Source organism: Bombyx mandarina, chromosome 05 (assembly GCF_030267445.1).
Source record: "Bombyx mandarina strain Sakado chromosome 05, ASM3026744v2".
In the NCBI taxonomy this organism is placed as follows: Eukaryota; Metazoa; Arthropoda; class Insecta; order Lepidoptera; family Bombycidae; genus Bombyx; species Bombyx mandarina.
Window position 1 is genome coordinate 3397280 of NC_143212.1, and position 26926 is coordinate 3424205.

At 35.9% G+C, this 26926-nt stretch overlaps 3 protein-coding genes and 1 long non-coding RNA gene across 11 annotated transcripts; 3 read left to right on the forward strand and 1 right to left on the reverse strand.

Moving 5' to 3' along the window:
- Positions 1-71: 71 nt before the first annotated feature.
- On the forward strand, positions 72-4032 carry endos (endosulfine alpha). 2 transcript variants are annotated; one of them, XM_028175691.2, is made up of 4 exons: positions 72-565; positions 833-879; positions 2246-2362; positions 2458-4032. In XM_028175691.2, exons 2-4 carry the CDS (start codon positions 841-843, stop codon positions 2647-2649), a joined length of 348 nt encoding a protein of 115 aa, XP_028031492.2. In that variant the 5' UTR covers positions 72-565; positions 833-840; the 3' UTR covers positions 2650-4032. The 2 variants fall into 2 exon arrangements, with proteins under 2 accessions (XP_028031492.2, XP_089583417.1); XM_089727291.1 differs by having other exon boundaries at positions 358-565; positions 837-879.
- Positions 4020-13677, reverse strand: gammaTub37C (gamma-Tubulin at 37C). Of its 2 annotated transcripts, none has more exons than XM_028175690.2 (10): positions 13233-13677; positions 12944-13146; positions 12371-12517; positions 11725-11861; positions 10277-10471; positions 9703-9823; positions 9155-9286; positions 6237-6419; positions 5283-5469; positions 4020-4246 (listed from the first exon to the last, which is right to left on the reverse strand). In XM_028175690.2, exons 1-10 carry the CDS (start codon positions 13279-13281, stop codon positions 4230-4232), a joined length of 1371 nt encoding a protein of 456 aa, XP_028031491.1. In that variant the 5' UTR covers positions 13282-13677; the 3' UTR covers positions 4020-4229. The 2 variants fall into 2 exon arrangements, with proteins under 2 accessions (XP_028031491.1, XP_089583416.1); XM_089727290.1 differs by having other exon boundaries at positions 13251-13370.
- Positions 13678-16465: 2788 nt separating this feature from the next.
- LOC149502906 (uncharacterized) lies at positions 16466-18961 on the forward strand. Its single transcript, XR_016323071.1, has 3 exons — positions 16466-16779; positions 17236-17356; positions 17448-18961. It is a non-coding gene; the product is annotated as an uncharacterized LOC149502906 (long non-coding RNA).
- Positions 18962-19209: 248 nt separating this feature from the next.
- Vdup1 (arrestin family protein Vdup1) lies at positions 19210-26342 on the forward strand. Of its 6 annotated transcripts, none has more exons than XM_028175756.2 (8): positions 19210-19322; positions 19755-19951; positions 20212-20328; positions 20740-20957; positions 22278-22487; positions 23267-23425; positions 24157-24325; positions 25056-26342. In XM_028175756.2, the coding sequence occupies exons 2-7, from the start codon at positions 19831-19833 to the stop codon at positions 24319-24321; spliced, it is 990 nt and encodes a 329-aa protein (XP_028031557.1). In that variant the 5' UTR covers positions 19210-19322; positions 19755-19830; the 3' UTR covers positions 24322-24325; positions 25056-26342. The 6 variants fall into 6 exon arrangements, with proteins under 6 accessions (XP_028031557.1, XP_028031558.1, XP_028031561.1 ...); XM_028175757.2 differs by having other exon boundaries at positions 19280-19405; XM_028175760.2 differs by having other exon boundaries at positions 19282-19322; positions 19769-19951.
- The last annotated feature ends 584 nt before the right edge of the window (positions 26343-26926 follow it).

Sequence of the window (26926 nt, forward strand, 5' to 3'; positions counted from 1 at the left end):
TTTTTAACCGAGTCAAACTCTGTCAAACTTAGTAAATGACAAATGACAATGACAAGTGTTTAATCTATGATAATGACAAAGGGCGACATGCTGTTACAGACTGATCAGAGACTACTGACTAATTTAATTATCTTGCAAGTTGATCACTTTTATTACTTATCAAATTTACTTTCATCCATAAAAACTCTACTTTCATAAATTTACGTTCTAGCAAAACAAATTTAAAATCAAGCAAAGAAAAATAATAACAATGTTTTACTAGAATAAACAAGCAAACCCAAGCAAAAGATTCCTTTGCTCAAAAATTGTGAAAATCTGCTCCTAAGAAAAATCAAAACTAAAAAACAATAAACGCCATTTTTGTCAGTTAAATTTTGTTGAAGTGATTGAAACGCAGGAAAAGAGACGATCCAAACTAAAATCGTGAAAATCTGAGCATAGGAATCCTATAGTACTATACCGGTACTAATTCGGGATTCCTTTATTCTCTACTAACTTTAAAGAACAAGTGGTTTTGTAGCAATTTCTGAAGTTAATAGGCCTGTCAATATATAAATACATAAAGGTAGGCCTTCAAACGTGCCTTTATATACCTGTTTTTTTAAATATTAAATAATAATTATTAAAAAGATTACCATAATCGTTCACAAACGCATGGAAGCCTAAAGAGTGTTTTGAGCGTAAATGTATTTAGACTTAGTCGTTAAATATTGAAATTTAAAGATTTATTTGTATGATATCTTGTCACATCATCAGAGAAGTTGTTAAAATAAATCAATGTTTTAAAATGCATAAGCTACATTCTTAATATTTTAATTAAACTTATTTTTAGAAAGCAACATGAGTGACTCACCAGACCAGAATGATCCACCAAAAGATGTAAGTAGATAAAGTCGTAGAATGTTCTTGAAACTTAAACCTAATTTCCAGGCGTAATAAACTATTTTTGAATAAAAAATGACAGTGGTAGCTGATTTAAAAATACTTTGCAATACTGTAAATTAATTATACCTAGAAAGACAGTTCATCAAAAAATTATCCTTAGATACTTGTTTGTTTGTATATTATTACACTGAACAAATAACCTTGCAAACAAAACAGTAAATCAATAATAATAATCCATGTGTGTAAATTGGTTCTTACTGATAATACTGTAACAATGTATCAATTGATTGTAACAATTAACCCAATAAAGTAGTGTAATTATGTATACAAATTGCGAAAACCAAAGAATACTAAACACACCTTATCTAATATCTACACAACCAAACAAATAACCAGGAGAACAATTTATTGCCTCATAAGATCATTGGATCAGAAATTATGATAAATCTGTATTGAACTTACTTTATTTACATAATTCATGCTTATCAAACCTGATAAATTTGAATTTGATCAGATTCTGGCTAGCAGCATCAAATATGATATCAGATACATCATAAATGCTCTGCCATATTTAGGAAAGAATCAACACCCTCTTCAGTAGTAACTCTCTGAATACATACTCAAAATCATGAAATCACTTGACACCAGTGGCGGATGCCAGTGAGCTTGTCCACCCACCTAAGCATTAGTAAAAATAGTTGTTTACTGGTTGCAGTAGAACTGTGTCCACAGACAATTTTTTGTGTTGTTGCTTAGATGGGTGGATGAGCTCACGGCCCACCTGGTGTTAAGTGGTTACTGGAGCCCATAGACACCTACAATGTAACTTCCGTCACCAACCTTGAGATATAAGTTCAGTATGGTTATAATGGTTGCCCCACCCTTCAAACCGAAATGCATTACTGTTTTATGGCAAAAATAGGCAGGATGGTGGTACCTACCCGTGCGGACTCACAAGAGGTGCTACCACCAGTAATTACTCAAATTATCATTTTGTGGGTTTGTTTTTTATTACACTATGTTATTATTCCTTCACCGTGGAAGTCAATCGTGAACAATTGGTACCCACCAGTGGGATTCGAACACCGATGCATCGAAAGATACGAATGCACCGAATGTCTTGTTCATTTAGACGACTGTGAAGTCGTCGTCTTCATAGCAGTAATAGATGTGTGAAATGTTTCTTGAAAAAAATTTCCTTTCTCAGCTTTCTCTGCAAAAATTCTTAAACAAACTTCTTAGGAACAAATATTTTATATTGTAATTTTATAATTTAACTGTTTTACTGTTAAATTAATTGACCATAATTGTTTATTTTTTGTCAATAAATTTTAATTATTGCAATATTTTTTTATTTCAGCCAAAAGAACTGGAAAAACTGGAAGAGGCAAAATTAAAAGCGAAATTCCCTAATGCAATGCTGGGTAGAGGGCCCAGTGGTCATTCTGCATTTCTGCAAAAAAGACTAGCCAAGGGAGTATGTATTTAACTATTTATTAACACAGAAATTTTTACTGTTAGTTTACTTTTTAGTTATAGTTCATTTTTTCTAAACGCTTGTTCAATTTTCAGCAAAAATTCTTTGATTCTGGCGACTATCAAATGGCAAAGCAGAGACCAAGCAACTTAGCTGCACCATTTAAAGCTCCAGCTGCACCGGCAAAGTTGCCTACTGGCGATGCAATCCCTACTCCTGAAACCGTACCATTAAGGAAGACTTCCATCATTCAGCCAAAATACACTACACCAAGTCAGACATCCTAGCCTTGTATCACTATGAATCCACATTACAATTGCAAAAAGTTAATATTGAAGAACACATCATAAAAAACATTTATTCACTATTTACATACTGGAATGTATAGTGTAGTCTATTTTCATTTTATCATCTCATTAAGAATAAAACACAGACACATTTCTAAAATAATTGAAAACCTTGAAGTAATCATACTTTTATCCACTATTTAATAGGACCTAAATAATGTCCTTTTATTTAAAGTGTGATGTGTTCTTTGGTACTGGTTGCATAAATATTCAAATTTGTGATTGGGATCAGTTTAATTAAATTAAAATTTCATTTATTTTCTTTAGAAATGTGTCCATTAGAATCTGTACTGTTAATATAGTTTGTGAGAATGAGTTAGTTATTGATTATAAATAATCTGATGATTTTAGCATTTGAATCATAAGCACTCATTCTCAAAAACGAAGTTAAGTGGTAGTGCCAATGATGCCTGAACACTAGCAATGAATAATATTTAACCATGATATTGCATTAGTATCAAAGTAACACCATTAAGTCAGCCGAAGCAGGGTTTCTTACTTTAGGCTCTCACTGTGAATATGAATATCCACTATGGCTTAGTTCTTGTCATGAAAAATGAATTTAGTGACATAACAAGTTTATATGCTTCATTCTGCAAAATCTAAACTGTTCTCAGCTATGATAGTGAACATTATTAGTTTTCCAACTTTGGTCCTTATGTTATCTATTAATATGTATGAGTGTGATCGTTACATTAAGGATATAATTACTTCTTTCAAATTAGTGGTGTAAGTTCAGCTAATGTTACAATAGCACTAGCCTGATTATTACTTAGATAGCTATTTTTGTATGTATATTCTGAATAACTAACTGTCCTTTGTAATGTTAATATTTTAAAATCATTCAAAATTTGAATATATATAATGATTAACATTACGATTAGTTTTTTTGCAGCTTGGCCATCACTGAATGCACTACGATCATTTTATATTTGTTTTTCTTATATCACAAGGTTTACTGTAACACTATGCTATAACATGTCATTTTATCAAACGTTTAGTACATAACTTGGAATGTGAAAGCATGTGAAATAACTGAAAATTATTTTCAGTCCATGTATATAAAAATGCCATAATGAAGGTTTATGCGATGTATTGATTCACTGCTCTCTGATGAGATGCATACTGTTAATTGTAAATTTAAAATATACCTTGGAAAGTCTTTCCTTTGTTATTTAAGATACTCATAATGTCAGTCGCATCAGAGAATCGCATACATAATGCGCGAAATACATAATGTGAAATACGAAGGTGATCGTGTAAAGATTAAGAGGTTGAATAATTAGTGATTATTGAAAATAAAAGAGATCTTGGGTAAAAAAAGCTCGTTTTATTTGAACAAGGCGTCACGGCAGCGGCGGCCAGTGAATAAATGAGATTACATAATGGCACTTGGTTATAAATTAAATTGTCAACGTCTTAGAATTATAGATTTGACGACTCATCTTTGGCATTCTTCTTTAAACTCTGCTGGTGATGAGCTTCGTGATATGAATCCAACATTCCGTCGCCTGTATGTGTTATATTTGGCTGCTCTCTGTAAATAAAGAAATATACGGTTTCTCATTTATGTGTGTAACGGGGTAATAGTACACACAGTACGGTCATGCACTCCTCTACTGTGAGACGCGTAGCCACGAGGCAGACCATGTGTTTAGATATACGAGTCGAGTTTAACACTGTCAGAGATCGCGCACATCAATCATTGTTCAACGATATTGTTGATTGCTACGATATTCAATATAATTCGATAATTGTTAAAATAAAACTAATTCAAAATTACGGAACTAGGTATTTAAAGATTTTTCTAAGAATAGTATTTCATTGTAATGGAAAAAAAAAGGGCAAAGGGAGCATGGTATATTACAAAAATGAATAGTATGATCAGAATTAACACAAAACATCAGTGAAAAATCCGCCTGTTTGTGTTGTAACGAAGGTCCTTTATTGCGGTGGAGATACAGTACGGAGTTTCAAGCTTTTACTTCCATTGTACGCATGTTATTTGAGTCGTCTATTATCAAAGGCGGCAATCTGTCCATTTGGACAAAAAAAATTTATTGATATGTCAATACAGATTTATTTGAATATAATCGTCTCCTTCAAAGAATACGGTTCAAAACCTGCATTAAATAAAGGTTAATAGTTAACCTGTTATTTATCTAAGATGTCGTTCCGAAGAGTTTTGTGACTGCCAATGGAATACAAAGTCAATAATTCGTTTTTCTGATTTACCAATCATTGTCCAAAAGTCAGATTGCCGCCTTTGATAATAGTCGACTCATTTATTAACCCCACCGGGATCAGATCAACAGAGCATCTGTGGTGGTAGTGGAACCAGCTTACGGACCCTTAAAGAGTCCTTAAACGATCAAGCTGCGAAACTGTTGTTACTCATTGGAATTACCAAGATTTGAGTCTTTTTTTTTTATTGCCCTTGTAGGCAGACGAGCACACGGCCTACGTGATGGTGAGTGGTTACCGTCGTTCATGGACTTCAGCAATACCAGGGGCAGAGCCAAGTCGTTGCCTTTGTCACGTCTGGTTATGAGTGGTGCGGTGGAGACGCGGACCTGGGTTCCAGTGCACGTAGTCGGGCGTGGCGGCGGCGCGGTACTCGTGCACCAGCTCGTCCACCACGCCGCGCGACGCGTCCAGCTCGTCCAGCGACTCGCGGAACATGGGCTCCTTGCGGAACACCTCCAGGAACGCTTCGCGCTTGCGCAGCTTGTCGAATTGTTGCAGACATCGATCGAACAGCTGCAATCACTCGTTTAATTATATATATGAACTAGCCGTATTCGTCCGCTTCGCTGGGCATTTAAAATTAACATTATTATTTATTGTCATTATTATTAGGGAGTCCAACACTCATATAAATATTAGCCTATCCATTAAGTACATGTATTTTCTACATGGATACCATGTTTCAAGTCGATCGGATGCACGGTTCAGTAATTAAAACGGAACATCCGTAAAAACCACTGTAGATTTATATATTAGTATAGATGTGAAGGCGCGTTCGTGAAACTGCAGTCTGAGGATTTGAGATCACAACTACAACTAGTTTTACTTTATTACTATTTAACATGAAACGCGAAATGTGCTCACTGTGTGCTCCTGCGGTCGATAGAATATTGATAATATTAAATTGTTACAATATTTAAAACGTTACAATTAGCGTCGAGTGAAAACAGCGCGGTTTACCAACTCTGGTAAACCAAAATTAGCAACCAGGATCTAACACTTAATGTTAAGTGGTTACCGGAGCCCATAGACATCTGCAACGTAAATGCCGCCACCCACCTTTAGAGATGAGTTTTAAGGTCTTACTTTTAACAGTACAATGGCCGTCTCGCCCTTCAAACCGAAACAAATTACTGCTTAGTGGCAGAAATAGGCGGAGTGGTGGTACCTACCCGTGCGGACTCACAAGACGTCCTACCACCAATAATAAATCTTACTGCAGGACATCACATTCCACTAGAGCGCCGGATGTGGGTCGATAAGAGAGGAGGTGCACCGACCGAGGAGATGTTGGTGTGGTTGGCGAGCAGCAGGCCCGACACCTTGTGCGCGGCCGTGACGTGGGGCGAGCGCCGCGAGAGCGCCACCTGCACGGACGCCGGCCCCCACGGGATGAAGGCGGCCAGGCGCCGCTCGCGGATGCGCTGCAGCGACTTGTGCACCTGCGACGGCTCCACCTCGCCCTGCAACCACGTCAGTGCTGACCTTTATCTTATACCTTTAAACGAGCAATTCTTGTATATTAATATATATACCTAGTCAGGTCATAAATTCTGTCACATGTTTAATGTAAAATAATTGAAACAAGTTTATTCATTATGTAACCATTCATATACCAAAATGAACTTAATAAAACATAGATTCTTATGACACTAAAGTTTATTCATAATGACCTCCGTGATTTTGAATACAGGCCTTCAATCTGCGCGGCCAGTCGTCTATCGCAGCACGAACGAGGTCCATGTCAATATCGGCGGCTGCCTTAATCAAGGATGTCTTGAGTGACTCCAAATTGGGATGAGGCTTTGAGCACGCCTTTTTTTTTTTTTTAAGAGATTTTATGACCTGGTAACTAACTAAGACCTTTAAGTCATGTCTTATTTTACTTTATTTTCTTAATTTTATGAAAAATGATAATATGGAGTGAAATGACATGAAGATGATTAATTTGAGACATTAATCAACTGGGATGAAATTTAATGAAATGAGATGATATGGGATGAAATATAATCGCAGTAAAATGGTGGTCATTTACTGAGATTTTTTCAGTGGACTTTTTGGAGGAACCCGAGAAGTTACGTCCAGCAGCTTTGTTTCATTTTCCCACATTTGTGCACTTTCACAGATATTAAACAGTTAATAAACCACCATTATTACACATTTAAACCTGAAGAAACACTAAATAGACAAAATAAAACAAATCACACAACTTCACTCCTCGCGTTCCCGCCAAAAAGTCTGAAAGTGAGCACGCCTTTTCCTCCAAGTGTTGCCATATCTTGTAATCTAACGGATTCAAATCTGGACTGGAGGAGGGCCAGTCTTCGTGCCGGATGAAGTCGATTTCACGCGCCGCCAGCCAGTCTTGTGTGCTCTTCGCTCTATGAGCTGGCGCCGAATCTTGTTAGAATACCCAGTGCCTGTTATTGAACATGGTTTGAGAAACAGGTTCCACAAGGTTCGTCAGGACTGTATTTTGATACACAACTGCATTCGTTTTTACACCTTTCTCACAAAAATGTACCTCTGTTAAGCCCCAATAAGAAACTCCCAACCATACCATGAGCGTGGATGGAAAATGACCTCGTTGGACACGCGGAATACGGTTGCTCGCTTCTTCACTACTGTGTGCGTACACCTTATCATTTTGTTTGTTGTAGCTCTCTTCTACGGTAAATTTTTTTTCATCCGAAAAAAGAATTTCCCGATATTTTTTTCCCGCGTACCGCTTCAACAAAGCGCGGCATCTCTTCAGTCTCAGGTCCATTAGACGAGCATTCAAACGATGACCTGTTTTTCTTCGATATTCCCGAAGCCCTAAGTCTTCATTTAACACCCTTTTCACCGTGGTTCTGCTTAACCCCATCTGAAGGGCCAACAGTTTCTGCTTACGTTTGGGATTTCTTTGAATTCGCGCCTTCACAGCTTTTATCACTGCTGGAGTCCTAACAGACCGAGGGCGACCACTTCTTGACCTGTCATCTACACTAGAGTCTTCATTGTATCGTTTGATGGTACGATAAACGAATCTTTTGGTTATATTCAAATTTTTCAGTATGTTAAAAATTTAAATTGGCGCGTAACCGCAACGATGCAACTCAATAACTGCAACACGGTCTTCTTTAAGCGTCCACTCCATATTTAAAAATGAGTAAAATTCTAAAAGTATACATTTTTTATTTTCATGAACAATTCGAAATTCGAATTCAATAAACTTTTTTGTGGCCAGCATTCTAAAAGAAAAGTTTTTACTGTGTGACAATACTTATGACCTGACTAGGTATAATCTGAATCTCAGAAACGGCTCCAACGATTTTCATAAAATTTAGTATACAGTGGATTTCGGGGGCTATAAATCGATCTAGCTACGATTTATTTTCAGAAAATGTTGTTTTATTCGTGTTTTCAATAATCAACCCTTCCCGACATCTATTGGCGAATAATAATATTATTTTCCTTAATTGAGGGCAACTAACCGCTTTAAAGACACAACAAGATGCCGTTATCAAAAAAAAACCGAGCGAAGCTCGGTCACCATCTACACCTTATATAACGTATTGTCGTGTGGTCTGGTCACAATGGATTAGAAGAAAGAAAATAATACGTCCATTCAGTTTGAAGGTCCGGTTTATTGCGTAAAAGATGTATTTAGTTACAAGACAATAAGACAGTAGTGCTTAAGAAGCACTTTAAATAAGGCTGTATACATACTTGAGTATTTACACACTACAGTATCAACACGAAGATCACCTCCAGTTGCCTCAATATAAACCAATTTGCTGGGACTGCATACCAGGTATGATTCAAAGAGAAACTCACGGCACAACAATATTGTGTAATCTGCTATTACACATCTGAGAATCAGATTCTATCAATTCAGATTCTATTATTTTATTGTGTGTGAATTATTTTATCACGAAACTGCTGTCGTCGCCTGGCTTGAAACAGAAAAGTTAACTCAAATTTGTATGCAGTAGGAATGTTTGCCTAGGTTTGCCGCTAGGGGCGCTGTTTCAACTGTTTGTCAAATTTGAGTTAACTTTTACGGTATAAAGAACGTTAAAACACTCGCACTAGGCACACATATAATTAAAATAATAAATGCGAAATTAAGCCGCTCGTTGTTGCGGACGATTGAGATCATTCGTCGACATTTGACACTATGCATACCCTAGTAACTGATGTCAGTTTGACTCACCTGTATAATGTTCAGTATGGATATGTAGCAGTGTTGGTTGGCCCTGTCCGGACTGAGCGACACCATCATGTTCTTGGGCTGCAACAGCCGCTGCATCACGTCTAGAACTGTTGTTTTGCGAATTTTCGGAGCCTGCAAGCAACAAACCAGAATTCACGAGCGTTCCGGTGTAAATTTCCTAACACACACATTCAGTTGTCTTATTCTCTGATTTCGATACTTGAAATTAATATTCGGCAAGACATTGTTCTACGTGATTTCTGGCAGATAGGATGATCCACTTTGTTCAGGAATTAACTTCAGTTGAAATGTTTATGTTCACAATTTATAGTACAACTGATCCAGGGTTCCAATAACGTTTCTTTGTTTTCCTTGCCCTCATCCCACCATGTGGGGTCGGCGCTGTGTGTCTTCTTTTTCCATCATACATCATCTTTGCAATCGCACTCTTCTCTTGCATATTCTCTTTCAAACTTTCCATCTAAGTCTTTTCCAATTTTATATTACTACTGGAATTAAAAAGGCGAATTTCTATTGCCAAAACTCACTGCGGTTTGTTCGTGATCGGCAGAGAGGGGCGTGTACCCAGTCATGAGGAAGTGCAGTCGAGGGGTAGGAATCAACGGCGCCACCAGACTGATCAGGTCATTGTTCATGTATGACGGATACCTGCAGGAATAACAAAACTTTGATGTCGTCTTCATCAACTAGTATAAACATTCTTTTTATAAAACAAATTAAAAATATTCTTCTTTAACTGCTTGTATGGAAGAACGAGCTCAAGGTTATGCAAAACAGTTACAGAAGACAAAGACATCGTGAATGCCGCCACCCACCTTGAGACATGGTCTGAGGCTCAAGTCATTGGTCTACAAGACTACAAGTACACATGTAAACAATGGACAATACCAAGCACTGCACGACGAGGATCTTATTAAAAAGATTATGAAGAAGACCTTAAACAAAAAGTACATTGAAACCTAAAAAAAAAAATTAATACTTGTAATGTACCAATACAACAAATAGTATTTCATTTATTAACATTTTAATGTAACTTTTGAATATGTAAATAAAGTCGGCTAATTATATAAAAGTCATAAATGTACAGAGAGGGGAAATTACCTCAAGGTAGCAGTGCTTGCACTCATAATAGTAGACACTAGCGTGTTGATCTGTGCAAACGATGGGTTCTGTATGTGGAGGCGGTCACTGGCGATGCGATTCAATGCTGTATTATCCAGAACCATCACGCAGTCTGCACTCTCAGTGAGACGTTTCAAAGTTAGCAAAGAGTTGTATGGCTGAACTACGACATCACTGAAATATATGGCATTAAATTAATAAATAAAATATTTCATGGATTTTTTTTTTTTTATTGCCTTTGTAGGCAGACGGGCATACGGCCCATCTGATGGTGAGTGGTTACCGTCGCCCATGGACTTCAGCAATGCCAGGGGCAGAGCCAAGCCGCTGCCTACCGCTTAATACTCTCCATAAGCCTCGTTTGAAGAAGGACATGTCATAGCGCTCGGAAAACACCGTGGAGGGGAGCTCATTCCATAGCCGGATGGTACGTGGCAAAAAAGATCTCTGGAAACGCACTGTGGATGACCGCAGTGGCTCCAGGTAGTATGGATGAACTCTACTCCGGTGGCGGGCGGTGCGATGGTAAAAACGAGATGCTGGTATCATCTCGAACAATTCCTCAGAGCACTCCCCATGGAACATACGGTACAAAATACAGAGGGAACCGAAGTCCCTCCGCAGACCCAGAGGCTCCAAACGATCCGAGAGAATGGGATTATCGACAATCCGAACGACCCTCCTCTGTATGGAGTCAAATGGAAGAAGCTGGTATTTGGGAGCCCCGGCCCAGAGATGGGAGCAGCACTCCATGCGAGGCCGGACTTGTGCTTTATAAAGCAAAAGCCTTTGTCCAGGCGTGAAGTACCGCTTCGCTCTGTTGAGGACTCCCAGCATTTTGGACGCCAACTTGGCTTTGCCTTACAAATGACTTCGAAACTGGACATCGCTCGGAATGTCGACCCCAAGTATCCAAAAAGAAATCGTCCTTATTATTATTATTAATACCATAATGTACATTATACACATAATGGGTTAATTTTTTAGAATTGGGATAAAAGTATCTGAAAATTACATTCTGCAGATGCAACACTACCTCCATGACTTACAAACATTTTCATACATTCATAGTCTCTGCACTTGATTTTATAATTCCCATATTCCCTAAGCCCAAGTTATTCATATAATTGACATTGTATTTGTACAGTAGACAGGCTGAATAAATATTAACAGTATAAAAGTTAAGTATGGTCCTAGATCACACCCATAATACATTTTTAAACTAATTGATGACAATGTATCTAATAATCTATCTAAAAGCATGTACCTAGAATGTATCTGGATTTACATTTATGGACAAAGATAAAGAAATAAGTTAAAATTCTTGGTAAAAGTCAATTCAACTGCTGAGATATCAAATATGTATCATGCCTTTTTGACATTACAGATTTTATATATGTAATTTTTTCAATGTAATTACTACATACCTTATTTCATCTAAGTTTGGGAAGACACTGTATGTCTGAACAAGTTTCTTAGGAAACCTATCAGACAGGTGTTCCAGTATATATGAGCCCATCCCTGAACCTGTACCTCCTGCTATTGAGTGGCATAAAACAAAACCCTGTAGAGAGGAAAACACTGTTTAATTTCATCTCGAAACATTTACTAAACAAACTTTTAAATGTAACAATATAGAAAACTCTTCTTTATAACATTTTACAAATTAATCTCTGAGTTCTTGAGCCTTAAATAAAAATACCAAGAACTCAGAAATTAGGCCAAGTGAGCATACAAGAAACATTAAGGAATTTTTCCACTTTATACTACCATTCTGATTTTTAAAAAAAAAAAAAAATTTAATTTAAATTACTAGTCATGTTGATTTAATAGTAGAATTGATACATTAGATACTTATAAATCTAATAATTTAATACTCATTTAGAGACACACTGTATGGATATCATTCATTCTGAATATTTTTAACTAAATCTGTTTTGAAGTTGAGGATTTTTAGGGCAAGCAACATGCCTGCTTCTTTTAGTTTTATAATAATATTGTCATATATCTTGAGAGATTTTAACTAATATAATAAAATATTCCAAAAATTCACTTGTACTTCCTGTGCCTTACCTCAAGGTTATCACTTCCATCAGCCTCTCTGTTGATTATATCAAATACTTCTTCATTTAATTTCTCCCCCTGAGCATATCCTGAAGCCCAGTTGTTCCCTGCACCCCCACCATGTTTAGATAGATACACATTCTCAGGATTGTACAACTAAAGCAATATTGAATTTATATTAATTGTAGTCATAATATTACAATAAATGAAGATTGATCATACCAATACAATGATTTGTATTTCTTTTTTGTTTAACCGGTAGCACCATCCTGTCTATTTTTACTGCTAAGCAACAGCTGTATACAAACAATTGAGACATCATCATCTCAAAAAGGGTGTTAGCCTTCACATTATAGTGGCTATTGCTCCAGTAGCCACTTTACACCAGGATGGCTATAAGTTTGCTCACCCATGCACAATATGAAACATGCAGCATATGTCATGTTAAGTAAGTATATTCACATCGCTAGATTCGAGTACCCGGGCCGGGCCGGCTTTTCCTTTAGGCCACTACTACTTCAAGTTATGCTGTCCACTTAATAGTTATTTATTAGACAAAAAAGATGAGATATTAGTACTAACTTTAGCATAGGGTGAATTCATAATCGTGTGTATAACACGCGGCTCCAGATCCAGCAGAACTGCTCGTGGTATGTAGTGATCATCATCAGCTTGATAGAAAAACACATCTTTACGATCAGATCCGGCCGATGCAAACTCTTCTAATATGCCCTCAGGCGATATTCCGTGCTCAATACACAACTGTTTCCAAAATTCGAAGCCAACTAAAGTATATAACAAATTGGTAGGTTTACTTTAGGAACAATTAATTATAATTAACCGAAACATTGTTCTTCTATTACATACTCACTTTGGTTTCCGCACTGACCTAATTGTAACGTTATCATTTCACTCGGCATTTTGATTTATATTAATTCTGGATATGTAGTAGTAGTATTATTAAAATTAACTGTAGGATTTTTAAAAGATTTTAGATTTTCGACAATCTAAACAAACAGTCACAACCATAGATATTTTTTTGGTCCAATTTATCCTTATTAGAAAAGGCAAGGAGATCTAAGCCCATACAGACTAGACAACCATAGATAATAGGTACACTAAATATATTAAGTGTATTACATAATGTATGCAGTACGTCATATTAAGTTTATTATTTATGCAGTATGCACTAAATATATCATTACGAGACTTTTTGGTGGGAACGCGAGGAACGAAGTTGTGTGATTTGTTTTATTTTTTCTATTTAGAGTTTCTTCAGGCTTGAATGTGTTATAACGGTGGTTTATTAACTATTTAATACCTGTGAAAGTGCACAAATGTGGGAAAATGAAATAAAATTGCTGGACGTAACTTCTCGGGATCCTCCAAAAAGTCCACTGAAAAAGTCTCAGTAGGTAAATAACCACTATTTTACTGAGATTATATTTTATCCCATATCATCTCATCTCATTTAATTTCATCCCAGTTGATTAATGTCTCAAATTAATCATCTTCATTTCATTTAATATTTCATTTAATTTCACTCGATATTATCATTTTTCATAAAAATAACTATATAGATTACTAGCGACCCGCCCTCGCTTCGCTTCGGAAACATTAAAACACACATGAAACCAAAAAAATAAAAAAAATAAAAAAAAAAGTAGCCTATGTTCATCAGGGACAATGTCGGTTTCTAATGGAAAAAGAATTTTTCAAATTGGTCCAGTAGTTTCGGAGCCTATTCGAAACAAACAAACAAACAAATCTTTCCTCTTTATAATATAATAACTAGCGACCCGCCCTCGCTTCGCTTCGGAAACATTGAAACACACATGAAACCAAAAAATTAAAAAATATTTTTTTTTTTAAAAAGTAGCCTATGTTCATCAGGGACAATGTCGGCTTCTAATGGAAAAATAATTTTTCAAATCGGTCCAGTAGTTTCGGAGCCTATTCGAAACAAACAAACAAACAAATCTTTCCTCTTTATAATATTAGTATAGACTATATATTATTATTAAGATATTCTACTATTATGTTTTACTCTTTTTTTTTTTTTTTTTTTTTATTGCTTTGCTGTGTGGACGAGCTCACAGCCCACCTGATGTTAAGTGGTTACTGGAGCCCATAGACATCTACAACGTAAATGCGCCACACACCTTGAGATATAGTTCTAAGGTCTCATATAGTCACAACGGCTGCCCCACCCTTCAAACCGAAACGCATTACTGCTTCACGGCAGAAATAGGCGGGGTGGTGGTACCTACCCGTGCGGACTCACAAGAGGTCCTACCACCAGTAATTACGCAAATTATAATTTTGCGGGTTTCATTTTTATTACACGATGTTATTCCTTCACCGTGGAAGTCAATCGTGAACATTTGTTGAGTACGTATTTCATTAGAAAAATTGGTACCCGCCTGCGGGATTCGAACACCGGTGCATCGCTTCAACACGAATGCACCGGACATCTTATCCGTTAGGCCACGACGACCACAAAATCTTTCTAACACATTTAAAAACTGTACCTAATGAATGGGCCTTCTCTCTCGCACACAAACTTCATGTTAGATGTAGAGAAAATCAGTTTTTTGGATCTGGATCTCGGTTTTTTCGGACAGTGTATTCACCGAATTCCGGTTACAGCAGTTGGCGTCAAAGTCGTCATTTTGAATGTTACTGTGCAAAGGTTATTATGTCATATATGTCACTTTACGTCAGTAACCAAATTAATAAATAAATTAATAAATAAATAAATAATTAATTAATAAATTGTTTGTAATATAGGGAAATTAAATAGCTTACAGAGAATTACAGCTTTTTATTTTAAAAAACTGTTTTCTCTCTGTATGAAAAGATCTTATCGATTAGAATGCTGAACACAATCAAACATTCCTTAATATCTCATAAGTACTACCGGGAATTTCAGCGATTCTAAACGATAAGATTTTTTCATAAAGAGAGTTATTAAAAATATTAAAATTACTAAAAAAGCCACCTGGTGGGGGGTAGGGAGACTAATAATCGACCGTAGCGACGCCTGCTGGACCGGGCTTTAACTAAAGCAAAAATAAAAATGAGAGTTGCGCATCTATCTCTAATATATTAAGTGTATAATCTAAGGGGGGTGCAACTCCCATACAAAGAAAAAGAACATTCAACTAGCGTCATCTTTAGGAACCGGCGAGGTCATTTTTGAAACGTTTTGGCCTTAATGAACTAATAAACTCACTAGATGGCAGATACGAGTTCTGACTCAATAAAAATGTTAGCGTACTTTGAAGCAGTGCTTCCACTTTTAGGGAATTCTCCCTTTTTTAGGGAAAAATAGCTGATATTTTGGATGATAAAGACAATTTTAAAAATACCAGGATTTAGGATATTTCGGGGTAAAAAGCAAAGCCTATACTAGTAACTGTTGTGAATTTTAAAATAAACGATAATTAAAGTAAAACAATGAACATTTTATTTTATGGAGAGAATGACATTAAGTCGAGTTGACAAGTAAAAGAATAAAACAGAGTTGTGTATAAAAACTATAAAGAAGGTTTGATTCAACAGTAACCCTCTAGTAAAGTAAATCATAGATTAAGCCACTGCTTTTTTCGAAAACCTTGTAATTGTCATTTCGCTTTTGCTAGCAGTTCCTTCTTCAAAGACTGAGGTAGAAAGATTATTCAGTGTTCTCAAATGTAAAAACTGACAAAAGAAACAGGCTTTCTAACGAAACCCTGAACGGCTTGCTTCATAGAAAGTTGGGAATGCCAGCAAACAATTGCTTAATTTTAGAACCGAACAGTGTTAGGTTGCGTGCAGCAAAAGAATATAAAAGCAATGCGTCGACTTCCTTGAAAATTCTAATCCTATAGATCTATGATCTTCTGGGGGCGTTTAGATTATATATACCTACATTAAATAATATGCTGTGGTTTATTTTCTGTATTTTATTTATGCTTTCTATATAAAGGATTTATGAAAGTTGTTTAGGAAATTTTAGGGATAAATTCAAATGAAACTAGGGTAAAATGTGGTAAAAAAAACGTAAGTGGAAACACTGCTTTGAAGTTTTCAAAACTCCAGGGCCAATAAAACAATCTCAAAAAAAAAAAAAAGTTTTCAAAATGTCGTACATAACGCTTTAATTTTTTAAATCGTTTTTTTTTGGTTTTGTTTTGAGTTATTTTACGTTGTAGTATTAATTTAGAGCAACTTTTAGCTTTGTGAGAATATTAGACGATTAGACATTGAGAAACTCTGTTTTGAATTCTCTTTAGATATAACTTGGCTCCGATACTTTTTTCTTCGTTAGCGTTTCGTAAGCCAGTGTAACTATTTTCATTTCAGAATGTTTATTATTAAAAATCAGCATGCCTCAAGATCGAAAATGAAATGCTATTTCGGATGTCTTGATAACGGTGAGTTTACACTATTTTCCCGGTATATTATTTGCTAACAGAATTATTATTCATAATATAATTAAATGAATTAGCACCAACTAATGGTCCTTCCTATTTCTGCTGCCTAGCTATCATATATGTTAAGTTTTGATCAAAACAGTCGGTATTAAGTCTCGTACTATCACACACACACCTCAGATAATAAAATTGTCCCGAGTGGGTGGCAGTATTTATGTTTTGCAACTCAGCGTATTATATGCTTATTGTCAAGTGGGCCCGAACTAGTTTTTTGGAATGATCAATCAGTCATGATTTCCTGTTTAAATAAAATACAGCACAATTGATCTCACATCCAAAGTTAGATGATGGCATTCACGTTTTGTTTCCTGGTGTTTGATAACCAAGTTACACCAAGTGGCCTGTGACCACGTTCATCCTTCTACCCAATATAAAATAATGTTTTTATTTTTGTAGACAAAGGTTTGATAATGACAAAATTTTATGGAAAAATTATAAGGAGCACTAAAATGTCTGAAACATGAAAAGATTGATGCACTATATTTGAACCAGAACGTGTTATGTAATATATTAATTTGTAAGTATGATTACATTAACACAAACATTTTCCTGGTCGTATTTTTTCAATATTTGTTACATACTTAAGATACTTTGTTTCTCCGTTTCAGAAGAGAAACTGATTCAGCAAGGAACGTGAACTCACAAGGGATCTTAATTTTTTTTAAATATGTTTATAATTTATAAATTAATAATTGAAATAGTTCATAAGAACTAAATTGATGCCAATTTTGTTTTAAAATAGGTTGTTTAGTTCTTATAGTTATAGTATTATATTTGAATAGTTGTAATTAGTAAGTTAGTAATATATGAAAATACTGATATAAATTTTTGTAAATAACCTTTTGTAAATTCTACGAGAAGATGATTTTAATTAATGATCAAAAGTCAATGGTCTTCAAAAGCATTATTTGCAATTATTTAGATTAACTGTGGAATATATTTGCTAAGTTGTGTTTTCTGTATGAGCAGATATAAATGAAAATGCCCAAACATGATTATGTTTCTTACATTTTCATTATGTGAAATCAATATGCTTGTGACTTGAGTATATATATATTTATAATAATTTATTAAAACTTAATTTATAGACAGCAACCCCTATGGCACTGCTGAAGTTTATAAGCACTGGTGACCACTTATCATGAGCCGGGTTGCATGCTGGTCTGCTGTTGAGTGCAATAAAAATTTTCGAAACCCTTTCTATTATTTAGATGTAATATTAATGTACATTTAATTTGGATTAAAAGATAAATTTACATTTTATGTTTGCATGTGTATGTTTATAATTCATTTGCATGTAACGAACATCAGTTTCTTTTGTAACAAAATGCAAACTAATGGTTTGTAATGAATGTAATTAACTTTAAGATGATTTTCTTTCAATCTGCTGTTTGTTTCATCTAGTATTACCAAAGCTAAAGCATCAGAAACGTCAGAATAGAAATAATTTAGATAGGGAATAAAAGTATAACTATTGTAATCATGTCTAAGATTACTATAAGCGTCATTAAGTACAAACTATCAATATTTAAGAGTACTTTAAATCATCTTTACATTTTTTAAACATTTTTTGTTTTTCAAATCATGTAACAAAACGTTTGTGCAGAACAAAATGTCACATGTTATGAACATGATTGTGGGTTAATCGTTTCTTAAATTTCTAAATGTTTATAAGAATGCTAAGAATAATTTAGTATTCACTTTAGTGTGTGTATTATCTCTACAATGCTAGTTTAAATGACAATTATTGTATGACGAAGCATAGGTAGTGTTTATAGATGTAATATTTTCATACAAGGTCATGATCTGTCATGATCAACTTTAAGCAAGAAGTGCTATCGTTAAGAAACAAATTTATTAAATTTAATTCAAATTGTCTACTATGTTTGTAATGGAAAGCTGACATGTTTATATTTCGCACAAATGACTTAATTGACATTGAATGATTTGATTATCTAGACTTAATTAACTTTTAGATAACTTTCGATTTAATGTTAATAAGTACGCTAGTAGGATTAATCTAGAGGAGTTATTGTTATTCGAAATTTTATACAATTGTACGTTCATACAATCTTTTAACAGAAAATTGTTTGTAATATAGGGAAATTAAATACCTTACAGAGAATTACAGCTTTTTATTTTAAAAAACTGTTTTCTCTCTGTATGAAAAGATCTTATCGATTAGAATGCTGAACACAATCAAACATTCCTTAATAACTCGTAAGTACTACCGGGAATTTCAGCGATTCTAAACGATAAGATTTTTTCATAAAGAGAGTTATTAAAAATATTTAAATTACTAAAAAAGCCACCTGGTGGGGGGTAGGGAGACTAATAATCGACCGTAGCGACGCCTGCTGGACCGGGCTTTAACTAAAGCAAAAATAAAAATGAGAGTTGCGCATCTATCTCTAATATATTAAGTGTATAATCTATGTCAGTAACTTAGACTGGTCAATCAGGGGCAGGCAGGGGCTTGATTTGTTAGTTGTGTCTTTTTTTATTACTTAGCAAGTATGAAGTTTTAAAAGTTGAATTAGAGGGAAGACTAAACATCAAATAACATGTGAATTTATCGAAAACAACACTATACACATTATTGTTATTTATTTAGTCAAGTAAATTCTCCACACATAGTTGATAGTTGATTGGCCTTCAATTAGCATATTTCATAACTTTGTTAGACAATGTACCTAGTTACGGCATCTCTGAGAAACTTACGAGGATAATATCGTCGTGGGTGTCACTTTCGTAGTACCAAGGTCTTACGCGAATTCTTTCAACCTATAGAAGATGTATCGTCGAGTTAAATTACAACTAAATGACTTAATTGGTAGCCACAGCAGGAACAGCTGCAGTTAAGTTTACGAAGTTAAGCATTAGTGCAAAATTATTCATGCTAATTTGATGTTTAGTGATTCCATGGTAGGTAGATGACTGGTCCCGTTCGCGATTGATACAACTAGTGCTTAACATAAAAAAGAATTGAAAATGCCGCGGAAACTTCTAAAATTCCTTATAGTGTTCGACAATACGTCCTTACTGTATTTTCCGGGTCAATTCCTCTCGGGAAAAGTGTTAATGGAATTGCAGGATGATACGCCTGTGTTAGGTAAGAACATTAAACATCATTTACATTACAATCTTCATAATCCAAACTAAACTTCAGAGTACATGGTAAAAATACATCTCGGCTATTATTCAGAAGATATTGATATAAGACCCTGGTGTTCTCAACTCCTAGTGTTTGTTTAACAGTTGTCTGTGATAGTAATAGCCTCACATCATATTATTATATGTATCAGTTTACAGAATTAAATCTTAAGAACAGAAGAATATAGATATGATTGTGATGAAATTCCCTTGTTCTAGGTCTACATTTCCATGTAGTGGGAGAAGGTGTGGTAAGGGTGGGTTCCGGGAGACACGAGAGGCTATTTGATAAAGAAAACTATATTGACTTTAGAATGAGACTGCTGGGAGAACCAGGTAATCTGATGAGATAATTACTTTTATTAAACATTAAATGTCAAGATACTAAAACATATGACTTTGATAAATGAAATGGTGTTATTCTAGACACCACAAAAATTTAGGTTATGTGATTTAGTATACAAAGAATTTTATAAGGGTCTGTGCTCTCACAAAACATGTCGGTTTCTTAAATCCTGTAAATAATAATATATGTAATTGAACCTGATATTAAAGTAAATTTGTGCAGTCTTTTTCCAGAGGAAAGAACCCAGATTAGTTTTCAATATTTTTATAAACCACTATACCTACACATAGTGCTCACTATACATTATAGAGCCAGTACTGCATATCTTGTTTTGTCTTGCTTATTGGTTAGTTTTTTTAATACTGTATTTTAAATAAATATATTTTTTTCTTTTCAAACAGGTCATGGTACAACAACCCTATCGCCCGGTATCCATAGCTTCCCTTTCAAGTTAGGACTACCCATGGGTCTTCCATCCACATTTCTGGGCACACATGGCTGGGTCCAGTACTATTGTAAAGCAGCCCTGAGGGAACCCAACGGATTGACACATAAAAACCAACAAGTGTTCATTGTTATGAACCCAATCGATTTGAATTTGGAGCCCCCTGTTTTGGCAGTAAGTTGTATAAAATCCTATATTAAATTGCGAAGAGCGAAGAAAACTATACTCTATCTAGACTTTTGACTGTTGCTCTTATGCTAAGCAAGATTAATCTTTCATAAAAATCTCACTACCTCACAATCGTCTTCTTGTGTAAATTGAATATTGTTAAACATTTCGCTTTGCTTTGCTATTAGGTATGGGTAGATTGGGAAATCATGTCGACGCTTGAAAGGCAAACGTGACTAAGCAACAATGCGTGAACTTTACAGTAGACTAATTTAAAGTTGAAATACCTGAAAACAAAATTTATTTTAACGAATCTAGCTGTAGTAGAATCTAGCTAGTAGCTGTAGGATTGAAGTGATTTTAATAGACCTAGAAATAATTTTTTTTTGTGCATCGAAAATGGTTATTGCCTATAATCTATGTACAAAGCAGCTATTGTCGCTTAGTCACGTTTGCCTTTCAAGCGTCTATGTACAGAGTTTACTTCACATTATGTAACATGGCTTTCAGAGGAAGGGGATTTTCAAGAGCTACAAAAAATATGTAGTATATAGTTCATGTCTAATGCCATACATAGGTAGATTCCCAGAACTCAGAGTTTATTTGACTTAGAAATTCTAACATTAAGTTTTAATTGCAATGTTATTGAACTAAGTGACTTTTATAGCCTTTGTTACTATAACATTTTTCACACAAACATTTAACTCTATAGAAAATGTAATGACCTACTAAATTTTAGTAAACATGCTTATTAGTTATATAATTTATTAGTGTGAGAAAAATTTACTTCATAACAGTGATGCATTTTTTGCGAATATTGAGATTTTTCCACGGTCGTGCATGTCGTTGTTAAAAAGTGGGTAAAATGATCCAAAATGTTTGACATCACTTTATTATTACCCTACTAGAGCAAATACAAAAGTGACCTGTGCTTTATTCTAAAACAAATTTAAAATAGTTTGTGGTTAGTTTTTTGTAATAAACACTGTATATCTGGTTGTGTCGAAACTTTGTATCTTAAAATAATTTGTTGGCGCTAGCTATTCGTCAGATAACTTTTGTAGTCTGTAACATCTTGGAATATAATCTGTAAAGAATAAACTCTGATGTACTATTGGCTGGAAATTTCTTTAGAACTCGTTTACAAAAAAGTGCAAGACGAAATTTAAAAAACGAACGCAGTTGAGTATGTACTTTCTAGATTAAAAAATATTGTTCATAAAGGTCTACTGACCGCACACATTGAAAAAAGTGTATTTTAATGACGTAAGAACGATAAGCTTGTAATAATTTAGTCGGTAGTCAGTAGAGAATGTACCTTCGCAGCAAGAGTTAGAGTGCAGCGTGGATCACCGCGTGGGAGTGGGGTGTGTGGGCGGCGGCGCCGTGTCGTGCCGCGTGTCGCTGGACCGCAGCGCGTACGTGCCGGGCGAGACCGTGCTGCTCTCCGCCGCGCTGCACAACCGGAGCCGCACCACCATCAAGGGATCGAGGGCCGCGCTCACCGAGACCATACACTACCACGCGCACGGGAAGGTTACTGACCCACACTAAATCCATCAATCCACGCTGTTACTGGACAATCAAAGTGGATGAGGAATGAGGATCAGTGAATGATTCGGCTTACATTTCGTTTTTTACCAGACCATGTTGCCAAATGTCTGCAAAAAGACACAAATTGTAGGATTTTTTATTTTATTGTTTACACATCTACAACGTAAATGCGCCACCCACCTTGAGATATAAGCTCTAAGGTCTCAAGTATAGTTACAACGGCTGCCCCATCCTTCTAACCGAAACGCATTACTGCTTCACGGCAGAAATAGGCAGGGTGGAGGTACCTACCCGCGCGGACTCACAAGATATCCCACCACCAGTAGATAGCAAATGTGCTTTTCAAAAATTGCATTACGGTCTGTAAGCTGTACTCATTGTAATTAAGAAGCATGTAACTATTAATTAAATGCATATCCGTATACATCTATACAATTTTATATCTATAATATAATTGTTACGTTATAATACTCATTGTAAAAATGAATATTAAAAAAAAAAATCTAATATAAAAAAAAGACGTGCCCGCTGAGTTTCTTGCCAGTTCTTCTCAGGACGGAGGCTAGTTTTTGTGAATTGGCGGTAGTTCTTTTTGACGTTCAACAAGTATGTACTTTCATAGAGTCAAGATGTTGAATAAAATATTTTTGATTTGATTTGATATAATACGGAGGGTAAACATTGGGTTGGGTGAGAGCTCGTGTCTCATATAGTAAGAACGCAAGGACAGTTGAGTGAGTGTAGTGTCGGTGGGGCGGCAGGTGGCGGCGAAGGAGGTGCGCGAGCTGTCGGTGCTGCGGCACGGCAAGGTGCGCGCGGGCGCGGCGGACGTGTGGCGCCGCGAGCAGCTGTACGTGCCGCCGCTGCCGCCCACCAACCTCAGGGGCTGCCATCTCATATCCGTGCACTATGACGTCTTCGTAAGTGCCATTCTACCCTTTTATACAAATTGGACAGTTTCTTTGTTTTTTTTTTTAATTTTTTTATTGCCCTTGTAGGCAGACGAGCACACGGCCCACCTGATGGTGAGTGGTTACCGTCGCCCATGGACCTCAGTAATGCCAATTTTGTGTTCATTTCATAAGGCATTCGCTCGGTTCACTTTCATCGCTCCAACTCCTGTGCAGCGCGTGACCAGAGCGAAGACCGCACAAATTTTTTTTGTATCAGAACTTTGTCGTCCCATAGAAATGTCAACTACTATTCATACCCTGCACAAATCAAGTGAAATTATATTAATAAAAACAATAATTAACCTCTAAATAAGTTAGAGACAAAACAACATTACGTTTTTCTCCTCGTGTTTCTCAATGTTTTTTTGTCTAATAGCAGTTAACGATAGATTTAGCGTTATTATCAAAAAATAATGGAAATGTCGTTATCAGCATACTACTTGCTTTTCGTTTTCTGATCATCGCCCCAAACTGACCATGGTAAAGCCAATCCGCACTCAATAGATTCATTCGCGAAGCAGCTGCCCTTGAGCTGTTATATTTCCTTTGGGAGGCGCTCGGGCAGCTGTTAGCAAATTCCATCTCTCCTAGCTGAGCCTTTGCTCGCCCATCTGCCCTGATGAAAGTGGAGAGGCCACCAGTAATCCCTCAAGCATAAAAAAGTCCGCACTCTATCCACCGAGTGCTATCTCTTTCAGTTTATAATAGAGCCCAAGAGTTTGGAGAAGGAGGTGAAGCTACAGCTGCCGATAGTGGTGGGCACGTACCCGTACCGCGAGGAGGGCGCGGACCCTCCCGGCACTCTGTACCCGAGCACGCTGCCGATCTTCCGGCCCTGGCTCCACGATAAACCTGCCCACTGAACTGGTACATCCATTTATTTTTTCTTTGTCGTATCACTCTTGTCAGAGCAGTCATGATCGTTTTTTTTTTATTGCTTATATGGGTGGACGAGCTCACAGCCCACCTGGTGTTAAGTGGTTACTGGAGCCCATGGACATCTACAATGTAAATGCGCCACCAACCTTGAGATATAAGTTCTAAGATCTCAGTATAGTTACAGCGGCTGCCCCACCCTTCAAACCGAAACGCATTACTGCTTCACGGCAGAAATAGGCAGGGCGGTGGTACCTACCCGCGCGGACGTACAAGAGGTCCTACCACCAGTAATTACGGAAATTATAATTTCTCCTGGCTTGTGGTGAGTCTGGTACACTCATGTAAACAACCGCCAACTTTCACTTGATCGGTCCATCGCATGGGTAACCTTCCACGTATACACTTTACCTAAACATTGTTGTATCGTAGTTAATAGAAAACATGAATATGTAATGGTTGTTATCTGAAATAGAAGGAACTTTACAATAACTGTAACATACTAACAAGATTTAACAGATAAGCTGAGAAACGGCTATGGGTTCCGGTTTTCAAAGTGGGACACGTATTTACTGTTGAAACTCTGACCTCATGTCTCACAGTGGGTGACACCACAACGTGTCTAACTCTTATGAGGTTAACACTAAGTAGGCCGTAAGCACATTCACCTCATACCTCTTAAGTTTCAAACAAATGAGAATGTACATTTTACAAATTTCAGCATCATCTTCCGACCGGCTACGTGAACCGGCCAAGATAACACAAACTCTACCGTTTTACTGTATAACAAACAAACGAATAACGAGTTTGTCCCTTAAATGTACATTCCATGGATTTACAGAACTACAGTATAAGGCAAAATTTAAAAAAGTTAAAAAAAAAAACACGCCTTAGGCGAAAAAGGCAAAAATTAAAATAATATACTTTTATTATCCTGTTCAAGATATTAGGCCAAAGTAGTAGAACTATGATGGTATTTTGATCGATCTTTGAGAAGTGTGTAAATTTTCAAATCTTTAAAATCGTTGAAAATAATATTGAAAATTTCCACTGCAAAATATTATATACACACAGGCCAAGGTAATAAAAACGCGTTAAAAAGGGTAATGTTCATACGAAATTGTGACAACGAATTTATTCAAAATTTTAACACTGCCTTAGAGTTAAGAATAATGTGTACGCGTGTAATCTGTATTAAAAGGATATCATAAGTACATATATTATTGTAATTAAAAAATATTATTTGGTGCCATTTTAATTAAAACGTAAGCAGCCCTACCGTTTCATTGCGTAACTGAGGTGCAGTCGCCGACAGAATTGCGTTTTCCAAGTATATAAAAACAAACTAGATGGCGTTAGTGGTTTAGTTCACTATGTGCTTACTAAGTAAGCACTACCTAGGAGACCTCAGTCAAGCGGTAATGAAAATGTTTATTATTTCAATGTTTTTCATTTTTATCTTTGTTTATAAAACAAATGTGTATTCTCTATTATATAACAACTGTCATTACCACATAATTTTTTTTCTTACAAATTAATCCACAATATGACTAAAATATTTTCTAAATTGACAAATTAAAATTTCGCAATTTATTCAACAAAAATTTTATTAAAAATGCTTTGTTTGTGATTGCTGACGAACACTTGTCAGTGTCAATGATCACGTATGAAAGATTTTATTTGAATCTATAAAAACAAGACATATTTTTATGGTCCACAAAATGTGTGTTACTAAGTACTTAAAAGAGCGCACGTTCTCTTTATTTAACGTCAAAGAAGTTTCTTTCATATCGCGCGTTCGCACAGAAAATAATATTTTACAAAAATAAAATGATTGCATTTTTATGTACTTTGCTCATATTTGTGAATCTCCTGTTAAATTGTACTAATGTAACTTGTCGTGTTTAAACTAACCTGTGATATATTATTGATCCGTCCAATTTTAATTATTCTATAATGATTTTACGAATGAACTTATATTAATAAAATACATATAATATTGGAAAAATTGAATGTAGTTTTATTATATTATGATCCCGAAGTTTATAAATTTGTTTAATCAGTGCTCACTACTGATGGCATATTGTGAGACTACACAGGACGGTATCACAATCCCGCACATTTTTTCGCTAGGCAGTCAACGGTCCCCCTCCCCCTTTTTTGTGCTTCCTATGCATAAAGCCTTCTGAGGCTATAATATAAGCGTTACCCTAGCGTGTAGGTGAGCTCACGGGGCTCAAACCTGACGACGTTGCTAAGCCTTGTCTAGCAAGAGCAGTGCAGTGCAGAAGATCGGTGAGAAACTCAGTGGGCTGTAGCTATGTGTATGCGTCCCCATTTATAGGGTAGAACACAGGTATTCGATAACCACGTGCAAATACATTAGGAGAGAGAGAGGAGGGTGACTAAGGCTCAAGATTGTTTAATGTTGAATAGCTTCATCACTTGCCTAAAAGTGATCTCTGATGGAAATATTAATGGGGAAAAGACAGATTTGAAAGGTAACCAATGACATTACGTTAGATTTTCGATTGTTAATGCGAATAGGCTTGTTCTTTGAAATACTTTGCACACCGATGCCTGTCATTTGGC

Coding starts and splice junctions, on each gene's coding strand:
- endos (XM_028175691.2), top strand. CDS start 841: ATGAGTGACTCACCAGACCAGAATGATCCACCAAAAGAT. Junction 880..2,245: donor AGAATGATCCACCAAAAGAT/GTAAGTAGATAA, acceptor TTTTTATTTCAG/CCAAAAGAACTGGAAAAACT. Junction 2,363..2,457: donor AAAAAAGACTAGCCAAGGGA/GTATGTATTTAA, acceptor TTCAATTTTCAG/CAAAAATTCTTTGATTCTGG.
- gammaTub37C (XM_028175690.2), bottom strand. CDS start 13,281: ATGCCGAGTGAAATGATAACGTTACAATTAGGTCAGTGCGGAAACCAA. Junction 9,287..9,702: donor CCGATCACGAACAAACCGCA/GTGAGTTTTGGC, acceptor TGTTGCTTGCAG/GCTCCGAAAATTCGCAAAAC. Junction 6,420..9,154: donor CCATACTGAACATTATACAG/GTGAGTCAAACT, acceptor ACGTGGTTGCAG/GGCGAGGTGGAGCCGTCGCA.
- Vdup1 (XM_028175756.2), top strand. CDS start 19,831: ATGCCGCGGAAACTTCTAAAATTCCTTATAGTGTTCGACAATACGTCC. Junction 19,952..20,211: donor GGATGATACGCCTGTGTTAG/GTAAGAACATTA, acceptor CCCTTGTTCTAG/GTCTACATTTCCATGTAGTG. Junction 20,958..22,277: donor TGGAGCCCCCTGTTTTGGCA/GTAAGTTGTATA, acceptor GTACCTTCGCAG/CAAGAGTTAGAGTGCAGCGT.